The sequence below is a fragment of the Hipposideros armiger genome, unplaced genomic scaffold (genome assembly GCF_001890085.2).
Source record: "Hipposideros armiger isolate ML-2016 unplaced genomic scaffold, ASM189008v1 scaffold_209, whole genome shotgun sequence".
Taxonomy (NCBI): Eukaryota; Metazoa; Chordata; class Mammalia; order Chiroptera; family Hipposideridae; genus Hipposideros; species Hipposideros armiger.
The window spans coordinates 1,254,064-1,270,664 of NW_017731559.1; the positions used below are offsets into that span (position 1 = coordinate 1,254,064).

A 16,601-nucleotide genomic window follows, 5' to 3' on the forward strand; every position below is an offset into this window, starting at 1 on the left:
AATTAAAGTTTATTTGGGTGACAATGGTTTGTAAAGTTATATAAGTTTCTAGTGTACAATTCTGTTATACATCATTTATGTATCACATTGTGTGTTCACCACTCAGATGGTGGTGGAAAATTTATACTTTATTCTGCTTTTCAGGAGCCACAGTAAGCCCTATAGATACTACTATATAACCAACATACTTCAGCAAAACTTTTACTTTTGCATTTCTTCCACTCGTAGGAGAACTGCTTACTTTAAATTCCATTTCACCTTTTCTGGCTCTTTTGGGTTCATTTCAGTTAGAGTATGTTCCTTCCTGTTTGATCTTTGCTGATTCATCTTTTGTGCTTTCTTTTTTTTATGCCTACCCTAAGGTCTTACTTGCTCTGAGTCTGTGATACATTAAATCCTTTCTGGAACAAGGTGAGGTATAAATAAACATAGAGTTCCTCTAGTCTGAAACAGTAATTGTTCACAGCTCTAAGGCAGAAAGGAAGGGTTATCAAGGGATCTAAATATCAAAGCTAGCTTTAATAATTAATATTGGCATCTCATCTTTGTGATCCATTAGGGTACAAGAAGTATATATTAAATTATAATTAATTTACTCCCTTAAATTTGTTTTTTTAAAGCAATTGTTCTCAAAGGATATAATTATAATTACATTTTGGTCATTTTACATCCTTATTCTTTATTAAATTAGATCACATTAGCCTTTATGATACAGACTTTTGCTGGGGGGTACTTAATCAGAACTTAACCCAGTGCACTGTATAAGAATTCAGAGATCAAGCAGCTCTTATCTTCTTCCATAGAACTCAGTGAATTCTTTAAAATTAAAAACAAAAAGAAAAACAAAACAACTATATATTATCCCTTTGTAAAAACTCAGAATGTTCTTGCAGATTTTTCAAAAATCCAATTAAAGTTTATGGCTAAAAGTTACCAGGTTGCTACAATCTTTCAAAGTAAATTTCTAATTAACTTTTAAGCGCTGAGGTTAGAAGGTTTTTCAAGCTTCCTTCTCATCTTTCTCTCTCCTCCTTCCTATTTATTCTTTTCTAAGATGCTATCCATAGACCTTTTTTCCCCTTGGCTCTACAAACTGTCCCTCAGCAATCTCAACCACTCCTAAGTTCCAATTCCACTTGTGCATTGACAATCTGTTTCTTTCTGTAGCCTGTACATCTCTCCCGAGGGCCAGTCTAGTATATCCAACTGTTTCCTAAAAATTTCCACCTGGATGATCAAAAGCACCCTAAACCATTTAAAACTGAATTTATTTTTATTACGCCAGTATCTCATAAATTCTCCTAAATTTCCTATTTTGGCAAATATCAGCTCCTTTTACCAGTCTGCCAAGCTAGAAATGCCAACCTTGATTCCCTTATCTTCGCTTCCCACAATACAATTAATATTCTTTCTGACCCATAGATACCTGTTCTTTTTGTGTCCTCTTCTTTCCTCCTACCTCCTTTCAAATGCTGGATAGACCTACAGTAATGCTTTCTAACTGGCCTCCTAGCCTGCAGGCCCTTCTCTTCCCATCTCTTTTCTACTCACAGCTTTAAGTTCTCTTTCTAAAAAACATGACAATGATCAAATTATTTCATAAATCAATTATAATCAATAAAGCTGAATTTTTTTTCATGTCAATGATTTGGTACTAGGTTCCTGAGGTATATGACTCTTCAAAATTTGGTCCTAGCCCTTCTAGAAGAATTCCTGTCACTTCTGAATAACGAGAGGGAGTATAGCATAACGGTCAAGAACATAAGCACATAGTCAGATTACCGGGGTCTGAATCCTGGCTCTGAATTTCTTGGCTAGGGCAAGTTCTTAGCCTATCGGTGCCTCATTGTTTTCATTTGGAAATGGGGATGATGGTGGCTACACTTTCCTAAATTACTGAGTTGTTTCTCTTGATGAATATTAAGTACGAAAAGACATAACTGATATTTCTAATGACTCAATAAACATTAGATAGAATTATCATCATCATTATCCCTCCACAAGTAAGTATTTGCTATTCCATACTCTTTAATACCTTGCTCTTTATGCTGAGAAAACTTCTCTATCCCCTCTCCTGGTTTAATACCATAATCTTTAAGACCCAACTCAAACTTACCTCCACTACAATGTGTTTCCATCTTCCTCAGGCAGTTAGTTACTCCATCCCTTTATGCTCTGTAGCCTTAATAAATCTTCCCAGTTACACTTAGCCCTGTATTGTGCATATTTTTATGAATCTGACTCTCTCCTTCAAATTAAGTTAAAGCTGTTAAGGCTTAGGGTTGTAGCTAATAACGTGTACACTCCTCACCCTACTGCCTCATACAGTGCCTGATTTACTAGGCATACAACACAGCCTTGCCAAATGAACAGATCTTTGTCCCTCTCTTATGGGACCTAATGGAGTTTACTTTGCAGCATGCTATTTCCTTGAGAGCCTCAGGCCATGTCTTCCCCTCTTTGTGTCCTTGAAGCACTGAGGTAGGTACACAGCAGACAAGAGCTGCTCGAAAATGATTAGCTTGGTCCAGGACCACAGTGATAAATTCAGACCTTTCCCTTTGGAGTACTACCATCTGTCCACCAGCTTCCTAAAGGGCTGGATAAATAAGGAAATGTGAACCTTCACATCAAACTATTTATTATGAGGCACTTGAGTAAGACCATAAACACTTTATAACTTTAGCTTTTGAAATCATATTGATCTTGATTCCTCCAGGGCCTACGTAACTTTAGAGCCAAGAGAAAGAGCTTCCTCCCATCATGTTCTCATAAAGTACCGACATTTGTGACATGATTGTAAAATTTTATATCCAGCATAACTGACTCATTTATAGTCTTAATAATGTTCTCTATCAATGACTGAAAAAAAAAAGTTTCTTTCCATTCTGATAGAATTACCTTTGACCCAAGAAAATTTCAGTGAGTGTAATATTTCTCACTCCAACTCACTGGTTTAACATTATATAGAATGATGTTTTTTTTTCTAAGAGATGGAAGAACTTCTATCCTAGCAAAAACTTTAGGGGTTAGAGAAAAAAAAAGCCAATTTAAAATATTTTCTCTAAGCAAACTTTGGTGGGCAAATAGGCATATAATATAGTCAATCCAATTCATGACAAAAGTAAATTTCTTAAGTGAAAAAAAAGTATTGCTGTACCAGTTAATTTTTAAAGAAAATGTGTTTTGCATTAAAATGATGTAGATAAATATCTATTGATGTTAAAGCATAGTAAGTACAAAAGTTGTTACAAAATAGAACCTTAATTTTTATAAAAATAGAAATAAATTACACATTTTTTATTTAATTATAAGATCTGGATGAATGTAGACTAAGGGGATTCCCCAGGTTGTATAATTATGGGTCATGAAAATTTCTTTGTTTTTTTTCCCACGATGAACTTGTATTGTTTATATAAAAAGAATTAAATAAAAAAGACTATGTTTTTCATTATGAAACTGGAAATGATGCTTTAAAAAAATTAAGCTGTTATTAATTTAAATTTACTTACCAACAGATTCTCCCCTGCCACTCCTCTGTTGTTAAAAACCACACATCTAAAAACCAGGAAAAATTTTTGTTATTTTTACACATGATTCTTGCTCACAATATATTAAAATCATCTAACTAGCACTCTTTTAGAGTGCTAAAAGATTTTTTTAAATGTGTTCCAAAGACATGAGACTGCTTGACAATTTCATGTAAGTGCACTAAAATACATTTCCAGTTCTCTAAATTCAATATATGGCTTCAAATCAGAAAACTGTATGTTGAAGTGATGTTAAATTTTCCTACCAAAACAGAATATTTACAACTTCTTCCTATGCACATGTGAGAAGCCTCACATCTGAGATGGTAGGATGGGCCCTCACATTTACTGGCTGGGTATTCAGTTGATTTAGGGGAGGAAAGGCTACCTGTGTTTTCTATAATCCTGTTTGCCTATCCTGGATCAACAGTCATGTATAAAGGGCTTAGAGCAGTGCTGGTTCATGCTAAGTACACAACAACAGTTAGCTATCAGTATCAGGTTAGTTGTAGTGCCATGCTAGCTTTAAAAAGTCATTCTGCATTTAAAATATTTAACTCTCCTTAAACTTCCAGTCAACCATAACCCTAGATAAGTGTTTTTTTGCCATCCTCAAACAAAATCCTGACTTGTGTCTGCACAGGTTCTCTTTGATTTAGTGAATCAATATTCATGTCAATGAAAATTCATTTTGTTTTTGATTGTTTACTTAGCCAATCAATCAAGGCCATTTAAGGTTCTAATTCCCTTCTTTCAGGGTGCTGCGGATCATTGCAAGGGCTCTAAGCACCGATGAGCTGACTGGCTTACAGAACATTCAACAACTTTGACTCTGCTCAGGGGGATTAGATTTCAATGTGATATTCAGGATATGTTTCTGCAAAAGAATTCTTTCTTGCATCTGAAAGGTCATAAAGAGAATTTTAGTAGGTCTAACTGAAAGAAATGTTTCACAATCTCAGAATTCTAACTTGAGAAAAAGCTAGAAATACCACATTTTATTAACTAGTCAAAGGAAGTTCTTTAATATACTATAAAAACATGAAAAAAAGTTAGAGTAGGGTCAGTTAGTCCTTGATCTTTTCTTGCCAAAAAGATGGCAAGACACCCTAGACATAAATAAAATTTAAGTTAGCCACTTGTATTTACTTGCGTAAGAACCTAAGTTACACAGGAATTGGGGCTAAAGTTAATTGTGACCTTGAACCTTGAAGCTCCTAGTCATTCAGAAAAGACCCACTTTTAGAGTGCAAACACTACATAAGGATAAAAATGGCTTCTGGGGCAAGATATCACCATGTGACTGCCACTGAGAGAAAAGAACTAGTGAGGGAAAAGAAAAAGATGATCTGCAAACTCATGAAAAAGCAGCCTATACACCTGGGATTTCCTTACAAACTGCAAACTGGGATATTTGCACTTTTCTTCAGGCAACTTTGAAAAGTGGATCACAGCTCAGGTATCTCTTGCTAGAAGAGGAATTGTGCTGACCTCTCCGTAGACCTTTGTTCCTGATAATGTTCAATCAATAGCAGTCATCATTGTATATACGTCTAGCCTTGGAAATGGAGCAGAGAGATAAGGAAGAATGAAGGAGAAAAGCAGTTATAGAGGAAGGCAGAATGAGAGCTGCCATTCTGTCCCTTAATCCCACTCCAGTTGGTGATAAGCAACCAGCCTCTTCTTTAACTTCTTTTCTGCCCTGGCAGTCATCATGGAAATGCTTACACATAAAGCTAAAAGAGCTGGTTGTGAAATGACAAGAAAAAATTTCTGAGATGTTCTACATTAAAATTACAGTGGACAGAGGGTGGAAGGAAGAGATGCAAAGGGGTTAATCAGTTAACTGCAGTGAAAAACCAAAAAAAGACTGCTCACACTCAGTGCATTACTGGAATTATTATGTGTATGTTGAAATTATTAAATTAACTTCCAGGTGGTTATTTCTGGGATTATCTAAAAAGACAGAATAGCCAGGTTCAAGTCGAATCCCAGGAGCCTCTGCTTCTTGGACTCTGATGTGGACTCTGACGTGGACTCTGCTGTGCCTATCCTAGAACTAGCCCTACTTCACCTTCTCCCATCCCTTTTGTCTCCAGCTAATATAAATTATTTCAGAATGGCTTACATCTTTTCCCCCCCTACTCAATGCATAAAAACACTTGCAAAACTTAGAGATGATGGACATGTTTGTCTTTTCTACCTAGCCACGCTCTTGGTGGTTCAGACTTCATGCCGCAGGACTAGTCTTCTTTTTTTGCTAGCAATGGCCTAATAAATCCTTAAAAAAAAAAGACTTTCAGCCATGGAAGCTAAAATTTTTGTTTAACAGAAACAACTACTCCTCCTAAGGCATTCAATAAGCCTCTGTTAACTTTATAACAGCTCTCTTCAAATAACTTTTAGTTTCTCCCAACTTTAAAGGGTATGTATACGAGAAAAATCATGCTGCAAAACTTATTTTTCTGCATATTTTTACTTAAATTTTCTTCTCAAAACAGGGAAAATATAAATAAAGAGAAGAAATACCATTTCTGTTTACATTTCTCATTCAGTTTTTTTAGATTCCACATGTAAACAGAAATAAGTCTCAGAGACACAAAGGAAAAACTGAGGGTTGCTAGTTGGGAGGGGGTGGGGATGAGGGACAAGGGGAAGGGATGAGATAATACAAATTGGTAACTACAATATGGCTTCAGGGATAGAAAAGACAGTCTGGGGAATATAATCAATAATGTTGTAAATATTTTTTAGGGGGCCAGATGGACTCATGTCTTGTTAGGGAGACCACTTCATAGATGGTGTAGAGGCCTGACCACCACACTGTATTTCTGAAGCTGATGTTGAATAATATTGTATGTCAACTATAATTATATGTACATATAGTCACGGGATGTGAAGTAGAGTGTGGGAATGGAGTCAATAGAATTGTAATAGATAAGTATGATATCGGGGGTGGGAGGGCAGTAGATGGGGGAAGGGGATTGTTTCTTTTGAAGGGTGAAAAGGATAACTATTGCATTGTTCTGTACACCTGAAACTAATAATAAAAAAAAGAGAAGAAATACCAAATAAAGAATAAATCTGATATTAAGAACTTCCTGTGACAATGGAATACATCAACCAGGGAAGCAGGTGAGTCTACTTTAATGAAGATGAAATAAAAGGCAGAGACATACTTACAGCACAGGATTTTTCAACCTTTAGCACTATGGACATTTTGGACCAAAGAATTATTTGCAGTGGGGGCCGTCTACAGCCTCCTTGTTTAAGAATCACTGTTACAGTAAGATGGACCAGATAGCCTCGAATCTGCTCAAATCCAGTGATTTACCAGAATAACGGGATTTTTATCAGATGACCTTAAATATTTTCCAGTTCTAAGATACCACAAGTCTGTGTCTAAGGATAGAAATAATAGTCAGCAAAGGGTGTAGTGAGAGAACATTCAGAGATCACTACACTGATTTCAGATAATAATGACAACAGATATTTATTAGTGTTTGCTATGTGCCAGATCATGTTCTAAGCACTTTACATGAATATTAATGTTGGAATGACTCATTCATTCAAAAATGTATTAAACAGAATATTTACTGAACTAATTTTAAGATTGAATTAGAGCTTATAGGAGAAAAATGAAATAAAAATATAAGGTTTCTGGCCTCAAGGAGAGTACATCTAGTTAGGCTGAAAAGAAATGCACCATATTTTCAACTGAGTGACTATAAAAGTGATATCATAAGGCCGTTTATAATTCAAAGTTATATAGATAACAAATGAGTTATATAGATCACAAAGCTTTATGAAGTCAGGATGGGCAAAATTGATTAGGAAACGATTCATGGAAAAAGCAGATAAATCTTATGCTGAGACTTGAAAAATAGTAAAGATTTCAGCAGAAGAAAAGTGTGAGATACAATATGAGTTGAAGGGAGCAATGTGAGCAAAGATATAAGGTAGGTATGTATAAAACTTTCTAAAGGATGAGAAAATAGATCATCTTAGCTGAAATATGCTACATAGAGGGTAATGGTATAAAATGAGGATGGTAAAATAGGTTAGGACCAAAATAGGTATAGGGTTCTGAATGCCAGATTAAGAAAAGATGACAGGAGGTTCTGGTTCCAGAAATGTCAGAGTAGATCCTATTAGGCCAACCCTTCCATAGAATAATAACTATAAACACTTAACAAATTATAAAGGCAATGAAGAACAACCAAAACCAGGCAGAAACTGAATGGGAGTTGACACCTGGAAGAAGAAAATGGCACTGGGTGAGTTTCTTGTTTTCACAGCCTTTTACCTGAGAGAAGGCACTGGTTGGTTTTACTCAATGATGGATAAAAGTCAGATAGAAATGCTCAGTGTCATGGGCTTGAAAAACTAGAAAACAGAGTTTGGTACAACTACAGCAATTAGAAAATGAGAAATCTCAGAAAAGAGAGAAACACAGAGGGAGGCTCCTAAATTCTTGGTAAAAACTGGGCCCAAAGCTCTGGCTGATCTATATATATGTGAGGCAGACTCCAGGCAGTTCAATTAAGCATAAAAAACTGAACAGAGATTTCAGCTGCTGTCTACCACAGGGGAGAAAAAGTTTGAAATTTGAGTTTAGCGAAGTTATCTGCCTGATAAAACAAACAAACAAATAAACAGCAGTACTCTTTGTAAAACTATAACAGAATCCAGAGTCACTACAATGGATCATTCAAACTGTCCAGACCACAAAATTACTAAATCATGGAAAACCAGGAATACATGACCCATATTCAAGAGATAAGAAAATCAGTGTAATTGATGCTGAGGTAATCTATATGTCAGAATTAATGGATGAGGATTAAAAGGATCTATATCACTATGCTCAAGCATATAAAGGAAAATAAGCTTGTAATGAATTTTAAAAATGGGAAATCTCAACAGGGGAATAAAACTTATTTAAAAATTGAAAATTATAGAACAGAAAACACAATATCTGAAATAAAAATTCACTAGATTTGCAAACTGTAGTTCCAATCTAAAGATGAGAGAGAAAAAAGATTAAAAAAGCTGAATCGAACCTCAGTGATTTGTGGGACAATATGATAAGATCTAACATACACGAAATTCTGGTTCCAGAAGGAGAGGAGAAAGAGAATGGAGCAGAAAAATACTTGAAGAACTAATGGCAACATTTTCTGAATTTGACAAAAATACACAAACTCATAGACTTAGAAAGAGAAAGAGGGCGCTGGGCTGCCGTGAGTTGCCTGCAACGGCATAGGCTGCAGTGGGACTGGCTGGCAACTGGTGTGTGCTTTCGTGAGCTACCCTGAGCAGCCATCCAATGGCTGGCAAGCGACTGCCTCACCCAGGAAGAGCGCAATGATAATACCAACATGGGCCAGTGAGGCGATGTCCTCCACAACTAGACTGAAGAACAAAAGGACAGCAACTTGTCTGTTTCCTTTCCCTGATTCCCCAATAAAATCTTAAAAAAAAGAGAGAGAGAGAGAGAAAGAAAAGTCGTGGGGGAGAATATGGGAAAACACAAAAACAGAAAACAAATAATAAAATGGTAAATCTTATATCCATCAGATCAATAATTACATTAAATAGAAATAGACTAAAATCTCTAATTAAAAGGCAGAGATTGTCAGACTGACTAAAAAAGCAAAACCCACTATATGCTATTTATAAGCAATAAATTTTAACTAAAGATACAGATACTTTGAAAGATAAAGTATAAAGAAAAATATACCATGTAAGTATTAAGCATAAGAGGCTGGAGTGGCTATAATATCAGATAGATGTCACAACCAGAGATAAAAAAGGACATTTCATAACAGAAAAAGAGTTAATTCATAGTAAGACTATCAGTCATAACTGTTTATGTGACTAATAACAAAGCTTCTAAATACATGAAGCAAAAATTGATAGAATTAAATGGAGAAATAGAAAATCCACAATCATAGTTGATTTCAACATCCTTTTACCAATGAGACAAAAAGTTAGTAAAGATGTAAACAGTCTGAATAACACAATCAACTATCCTAACCTAATTTACATTTATATAATACCACATCCACATTAATACATTCTTTTAAAAAAATAATGCCTGAACATTTTCAACCTCGTTAAGGTCATAAAGGTATTAAAAAATAGATTAACATAATTCATGTACCTTTTTCTAGAATGAGAAGCATCAAAAATCAAATACAATAGGGGCCGGCCGAGTGGCTCAGTTGGTTAAGAGTTGGCTTGGGAGCACGAGCTCTGAGCAGCAAGGCCGCCGGTTCGGTTCCCACATGGGCTAGTGATGCTGCACCTTCTACCGCTAAGATGGTAAACAAGAGCTCGACCTGGAGCTGGGCTGCTGTGAGTGGCTGGCAACAGTGTAGGTTGCAGCGGGACTACAGTGGGCTACAGTGGGCTACCGTGAGCTACCATGAGCAGCCAGCGAAGCTGCTGTGAGCCGCCGTGAGCAGCCGTCCAACAGCCCGTGACCGACTGCCTCAGCCGGAAAGAGCACAATGATCATAATACCAACGTGGGCTAGTGAAGCGGTGTCCTCCACAACTAGACTAAAGAACAAAAGGACAGGAACTTGTCTGTTCCCCTTCCCCAATTCCCCAATAAAATCTTAAAAAAAAAAAATCAAATACAATAATTAACAAGAATATATTGCTGACTATATTACATACCCAACTCCTGACTAGCACATGGTAATGGAGTACAGTGAAACTTAATTCATAATTCAAGAAACTCGTCTTGTTTCAACTCTTTCCCTACAAAATCTATTCCCTGAGTAGGAAACATGACTTGTTTGCCTGTCATGTCTTGAATTTCCCTGAAAAAACTGAGTCCTATGATATTATAAGTCTATACATTATCACATTATCCCCATAGGCAGAAATCATGGGATTTGAGGAGCTAGTTATTGCCAAGCTAAGAGCCTGAGGTTATAAAAAAGTAGTAGAGTTTTCAAGAATGATCAACATTTCAAAGAGCCCAATAGAAATCATACGTTTATCTGAGGCAAGGCTGTACATTTGAATCTTAACACTGTCTAATTTTGGTGAAATATATTAACACAGTAGTTCTGTTTTTAGTTGGTAAAATGAGGAGAATAATGTATATATCTTGGAATTCGGTACATATTAAATAAGATAACCTATGTATAGCACTTTGTATGGGGCATATCATGTAACAGGCACTCAACAAAGCTAAATTTAATTAGAGCAAACCAAAATGGCAATTCTGGTTATCTCTTGCTGCTCATAAGCTCTAAGTGGACCTATGAATTAAACAAAAACAAAAAAGACCAACATGTTAATATTTAATTAATGCAGATTAGATTATTTTTTAGGCATAATATTTCTAAACCAGTGGCCACAAGGGGGAAAAAAAGAGTCAGTTATCCTTAATGTGAGAAAGCTGAAAACCTTATTACCAACAGAAGTTCTCTTTCAGTGATCTCATAACATTTTATTGGAATCTTTTTTTTCTCCCATTAGCTCAAACATTTTTTCAATTAGTTCTCACATTTTCCCTGACATTTTCAGTTGCTTACTGATGTTCTCTTATCTTTATCTTAGTCATTTGAGTTTCAGCTGGATCTCTGGTATTTCTGTAGACTCTGTCAACTAAAGACCTAGTTGAATTAGGCTACAGAATATCTAATAACAAAAGTGTTCTATATTCACAGTGCTCTCAACTAATAGGAATTATTCCAGTGTCACAGGTCATTGTTGGAAACTTTATTACTCAAAACCAAGTCAGAGACATATATGTGTTCCAGGATGTAGATTCTAGTGGCCACTCCACCTTAGCAAGGCATGATCTTCCTTCTCCGTATACCACCAATTGCCTGGCTAGGCACGCTACTGTCTCTGGGCCCTCCTGGGATCGTGTTTTACCTGGTAATAGGGCCGAGGCAGTAAGTACCTCATTTTCTTGTGACCAAACCAAAAGAGTGAGGCTCTTCCCTAAACCAGACAATGACCTGATTCACTCCTTTATGTTTCAAGGCTAATACTTTTTTTTTTCTTAATTTTTTTATTGTTAGTTTCAGGTGTACAGAAAAATGCAATAGTTATCCTTTTCACTCTCACAAAGTAACAACCCCTATCCCCCCAAGGCTAATACTTTTTGAAATGGTCATTATGGGCCAAGTACTGGTTAATACTCTTCATATTCATACATGCAATGCTTGCAACCTTGAGGTACAGGTATCTTTGTAGATAATAAAACTGAGGTACAGATTAAATAATTTGTCCGTGGATACACAGTTAGTATGTGACAAAGCTGAAGTCTGAATCCAGGCACAAATGACTAAAGAAGAATCCACTTACCCACCTCACTACGCTCCCCTGTGCTATCTAAGCAAGTAACAGTAAAGTCTCTTTTTCCAACGAAGACGGGTGCTCTGAACACAGAGTACCCTTTGAGTGCATACAAACTCTGATAAAAAGAGCTTTGTCCCTGAAAGTTTGTTAATTGAGGTGTCATTTTTATAGTGCAATATCTAACAATTAGATAGATATTATTAGGTCCCTAGAGAATGGAACAACTTATAAGTATGCACTGTAACTTTTTCCAGAACTACCTTCATTCAGTGCTTTATAATATGCATTATTTTATCTAACCAGTCTCATGAATAATCATTAACTGACTCTCAAAATTTTAAAAACCAAATCATTTTAACAACAAAAGAATGATAAAAATACTTTTAGATAAAAACATTCTGATGTTGGACTGGCCGAGTGGCTCAGTTGGTTAAGAGTTAGCTTAAGAGGGTGAACTCTGAACAATAGGACCGCCGGTTCAATTTCCACATGAGCCGGTGACACTGCGCCCAAGCTGAGCTTCCACTGAGCTGCCAACAAGTGGCAGGATGGCTCAGCTGGTGAGAGCACGTGTTCCTAACAACAAGACTGCCTGTTCGATGGTGGGCTAGACCCTCCCGCAACTAAAGACTGAACTTGGCACCTTGAGCTGAGCTGCCACTCGAATGGCTCAGGGGATAGAGAGCGTGCTCTTAACAACAAGGCTACTGGTTCGACTCCCACATGGGATGGTGGCTACACCCACCCGCAACTAAGATTGTAACATAGCACCTTGAGCTTAGAGGCCACAAGCTGCTGATGGGCAGCCAGATGGCGACTGGCGCCCTCCATAACTAAGATTGAAGAACAACAACTTGGCTGGTCCCCCTCCCCAGTTCTCCAACATTGTTCCCCTCCCCCAACTCCCCAATTAAAAGTAAAAAAAACATTCTGATGTTAATTTAAAATGACTGCGTATCTAAGACACTGCTTTTAGATTGGGGAATAGTCAGAACTCACCCTTCTGTTTCACCACCTCATTTTTCTTAGTTCAGCCTCCCCTTCCTCCCTCCCCCGGGAAGAGTCTATAGATGACCCACCAATGCACTTCTACTGTTGCAGGAAAAGCAGCTAAACATCACCTAAAGCTTGGTATCACTGGTGCTACTTCCCCTACATCAAAATTACACAGGCCCAAATTCCAAACTGGAAAGTAAAGGAATAATTAAAAGTAGTCAAGTGTGTGATCCACTCCTGCTCTTGTCTCCTGAGGTCATCTGAACTCCCAGCAGTTAGTTGGGCATCCTTCCTCATCGCTCTACAGAATCTTCTCAAATTTTGCTTTATTCGTCCTTGTTCTCCTTGCCCTTTCAGTTGCATCTGACACTGGTGATTTATTCCTTCCCTCCGTAAAATGCTTTGTTTGGCTTTTCTGATATTCTAAAATCCTGGCATTTGTAACACTCTGACTACTCAGTGCTAGGGGCTGCGAGTTATCTCCAAATAGCTATCCTCTCCTTCCTCAGGTACATGGCTACCCCAAATAAAGACTTTACTTTCAAGCCTCCCTTGAAACTAAGAAACAGCAGGCCAAAGTGATATAAGTAAAAGTGGTGTGCAGTTACTGAAAAACATCCTTAAAGGACGTTGGTGCATTCTCTATTCTCTGTTTTCCTCCTTCTTAGGTGTTGGAATGTAAATGCAATAGTTGGAACTGAAGCAGACATAGGTTATGAATCAAGACGATATAAGAAACTTAGTTTCCTTACACTATAGGGCACCATATAAGTCCTGGTCCACGTTGGATTTTTACATGAGAAATAAACTTGTATCTTGTTTAAGTCACTGTTATTTTGAATTTTCTGTTACTTGCAGTCAACCCTGGTGCTCTCTAATGCATTTCTTCCCTGCTACTGTATACTCTTAGTCACTTCAACTAGACCGTATGCTCTTTGGGAATATAGGTTCTGATACTGTACTTCACAGTACCAAAATACTTAATGACTGACCTAGATTTCAATGAACTTATTACATAATTCTGGAGGGGTCGCCCTGTTTAATATTAGTTGGGGATGGAATAAAATGGTAAATGAAGGCTCTCAATAAAAGAGGTCAAAGATGATTTGGAAGTTCTGAGTAACTGCTTTTCTTCGTTTTTAGTTGTAGTGCTGGAAATTAATTCAGAGAAGGGGAAAAGATTAAAAAAGACTAAGATATTATTCAGACACACAAAATAATATCTATTAGGCTGTGTTACTGAATAGAGATTTTAAAAAAATCTTAAATGAATGGATAAGATTTCTAACTACTTTGTAAATCAAATAGGTGTAACTTATTAGAAGGAACAACTTTTTCTCCAGTCGTCTGGTTTCTCTGTAAACACACTCCTGGCCTCCTGGTGTTTCTCACTGTACACTCTCTCCGGGACATGGAGGACTTATCTGATTGATAAAACTTGGAAGAATGACTGGGACTGTCTGGCTCAGCAAATCTCTTCTCTTCTTAGAGGCAAGTTTACCCAAGGAGTACATACAGCACTCTGTCAGTGAAGACGGACAATGTGCAGGGAGGCCAAGGATTGCCCCATTCAGTTCTATTTACCTTTGACTTCTTCATAAAGCCTTTGCTCACAATTATCTTAAACAAACTTTAGCTTAGTTTCGTTCCATCCCACCCATTATTAATTTTGAATTAGAAGACAATAGAAAAGTTTTGCATCTTCGTTAGTTTTCAGGTATAGGAACAACATTTGTTAACAACAACAGCAACAGTAAACCCTTCTATTTCCTTTGTCCTTATGCCAGAAGCTAGGTTGTCTCTAATGTGTAAAACATATCTCACCATTAAAACATCAACAGTTCCCTGGCGACCTGACAGGATTCATGACCCTCCCTTCACACTTAAACTTTACACAAGGTAGTAACAAAGGCAAGGGCACCCCCTTGATATTGGGGTATTCATATTGCCTACGAAACTCTATTGTATAAGACACATTATAATAATACCCAAGCATTTCTGCAAAGAAAGTAGGTGTTTATATTTCAAGAGGTAGGTTTGCTTGTACTTGCTGTTTAAATAATAAAAAAATGTTCTACCTTGATCAAGAAATAGACGATCCACTAAACCAAGTATTTCACACATTCTAATTCATTTAAACTCTGTGTAGTGAGAAACTGTGATTGGGGAAGTTAAAAATTAATTGCCCAGGATCACTCAATAAGTGGCAGTTCCAACATTTGAACTCAGGCCTGGCTCCAAAGTCCATAGACATTCTTGCATATTACAAAGCCTACCAGAAGCTTTGTTTCCTACTAGATCTCATGCTACAGTACCTATGACTTAGAGCTGTTCTGTCACCTAAGGCAGCAACCCAGCCTTGTGCCAAAGTTTCAGATCCATTTTTTACCTCAGTGATCTTTAAAACTACCTGGCTGTCTCTGGTAGATGGCAAAAATATTTTATAGCTCTTCTCTTCCTGTTAAGAGGCGGAATCTGTTTCCCTACTCTTTGACTCTGAGCGGATCACATGACTTGCTTTGACTAGAATGCAGCAGAAGTAACAGTGTGAAGATTCTCAGCTCGTGCCTGAAAAAGCCTTGCAGCTCTCCCTTTTGCCCCCTTGAAACCTTTTGCCACCAAATGAACAAACTTGGAGTGAGCCTGACGGTGGATGACAGACCATGTGAAGCTAAGATGTGTCAGCCCTGCTGAGGGCTCAAAAGCACAGAGTCGTCCTGGCTGCTGACCACAAATGCACAAATCATCCCATCCAAGACCAGAACTGCCCAGCTGAGTTCATCTCAAATTGTTGGCCCAGAGTTGTGAGCATAATGGTTGTTGGTTTTAGCCACTAAGTTTTGCGATAGTTTGTCATATAGGAATAGCTAACTGACACAGCCTCTCCGACCTAGATTCAGAGATTCCTTGTAGATAAAAATAAATAGGGATAGGCCCAAAGGCCACTGAAAAGTTTACTGACCATTGATTATTCATTCATTCTGCTACCTTCAAGTCCAGTCTGATTCAGTATTAAAGTTCCCTAAACCCAAATAAGTTGGGTCTTCAAGCAGTTAACAGTGACCTGGTCCAAACCTCCCCTCTCATAGGCTCCTCAAGGCAAGAACAATTCTTTGTGTCTCCTCATAGTACCTCACGCTAAGCCTTCCTTATATCAGATATTCTCAAAAAATTTTCTGAATCAATAGAAGACATTTTAACCCTTAGGGAAACTAGAACTTTCCAACAGCTTTGAGGCACAGTGTAATGATAGCATAGTAATAACATATGGCGATTTTGCCAAGTGATGGAAGAAAGCCATGCATACTGGCAACTCCAGGGCTTATGAAATTCAGTCCTTGCATTTCAACTACAGTGTTTTTAAAAGCACTTTCTAAGTCTTGGGAGATAAGCTCAGGCCAAGTATAGAATGAGCAATTTACACATGTACAAAGGGCTTTATGATCTGTACTTTTGGAGCATGACTATGTTTTAGTAAAAAATTAGAATCAAGCCTCACATCTAACTGGATGATGCTTAAACAAGGAATGATGATGAATTTCTGCTATTGCTTAGTGCAAATTTCATTGGAACCATAACTCTGGAACACCATATCAAACCTTCTGAGAAATTGTCACTTCATGGACAAAATAGGCTTTATCTGTAAAAGATAAGAGTTAACTTGTCAAAATTGAATTAGCTCTTACAGTATTTCCTCTTTTATATAAAAATGTTTTTATTAATATAAACTCAACCTCAGTTTTTCACA

General features: G+C 37.2%; 1 protein-coding gene across 3 annotated transcripts in view; it reads right to left on the reverse strand.

The window, feature by feature from the left end:
* Positions 1 to 16,601, reverse strand: part of ABHD3 (abhydrolase domain containing 3, phospholipase) — a 48,194-nt gene that overhangs the window by 28,436 nt on the left and 3,157 nt on the right. The window contains exon 4 of one of the 3 annotated variants that reach the window (XM_019653853.1): positions 3,513 to 3,558. The exons of the other annotated variants lie outside the window; for them this stretch is intronic. Coding sequence (XP_019509398.1) covers positions 3,513 to 3,558 — 46 coding nt within the window. The remainder of the gene's footprint in view (positions 1 to 3,512; positions 3,559 to 16,601) is intronic. 3 annotated transcript variants of the gene reach the window in all.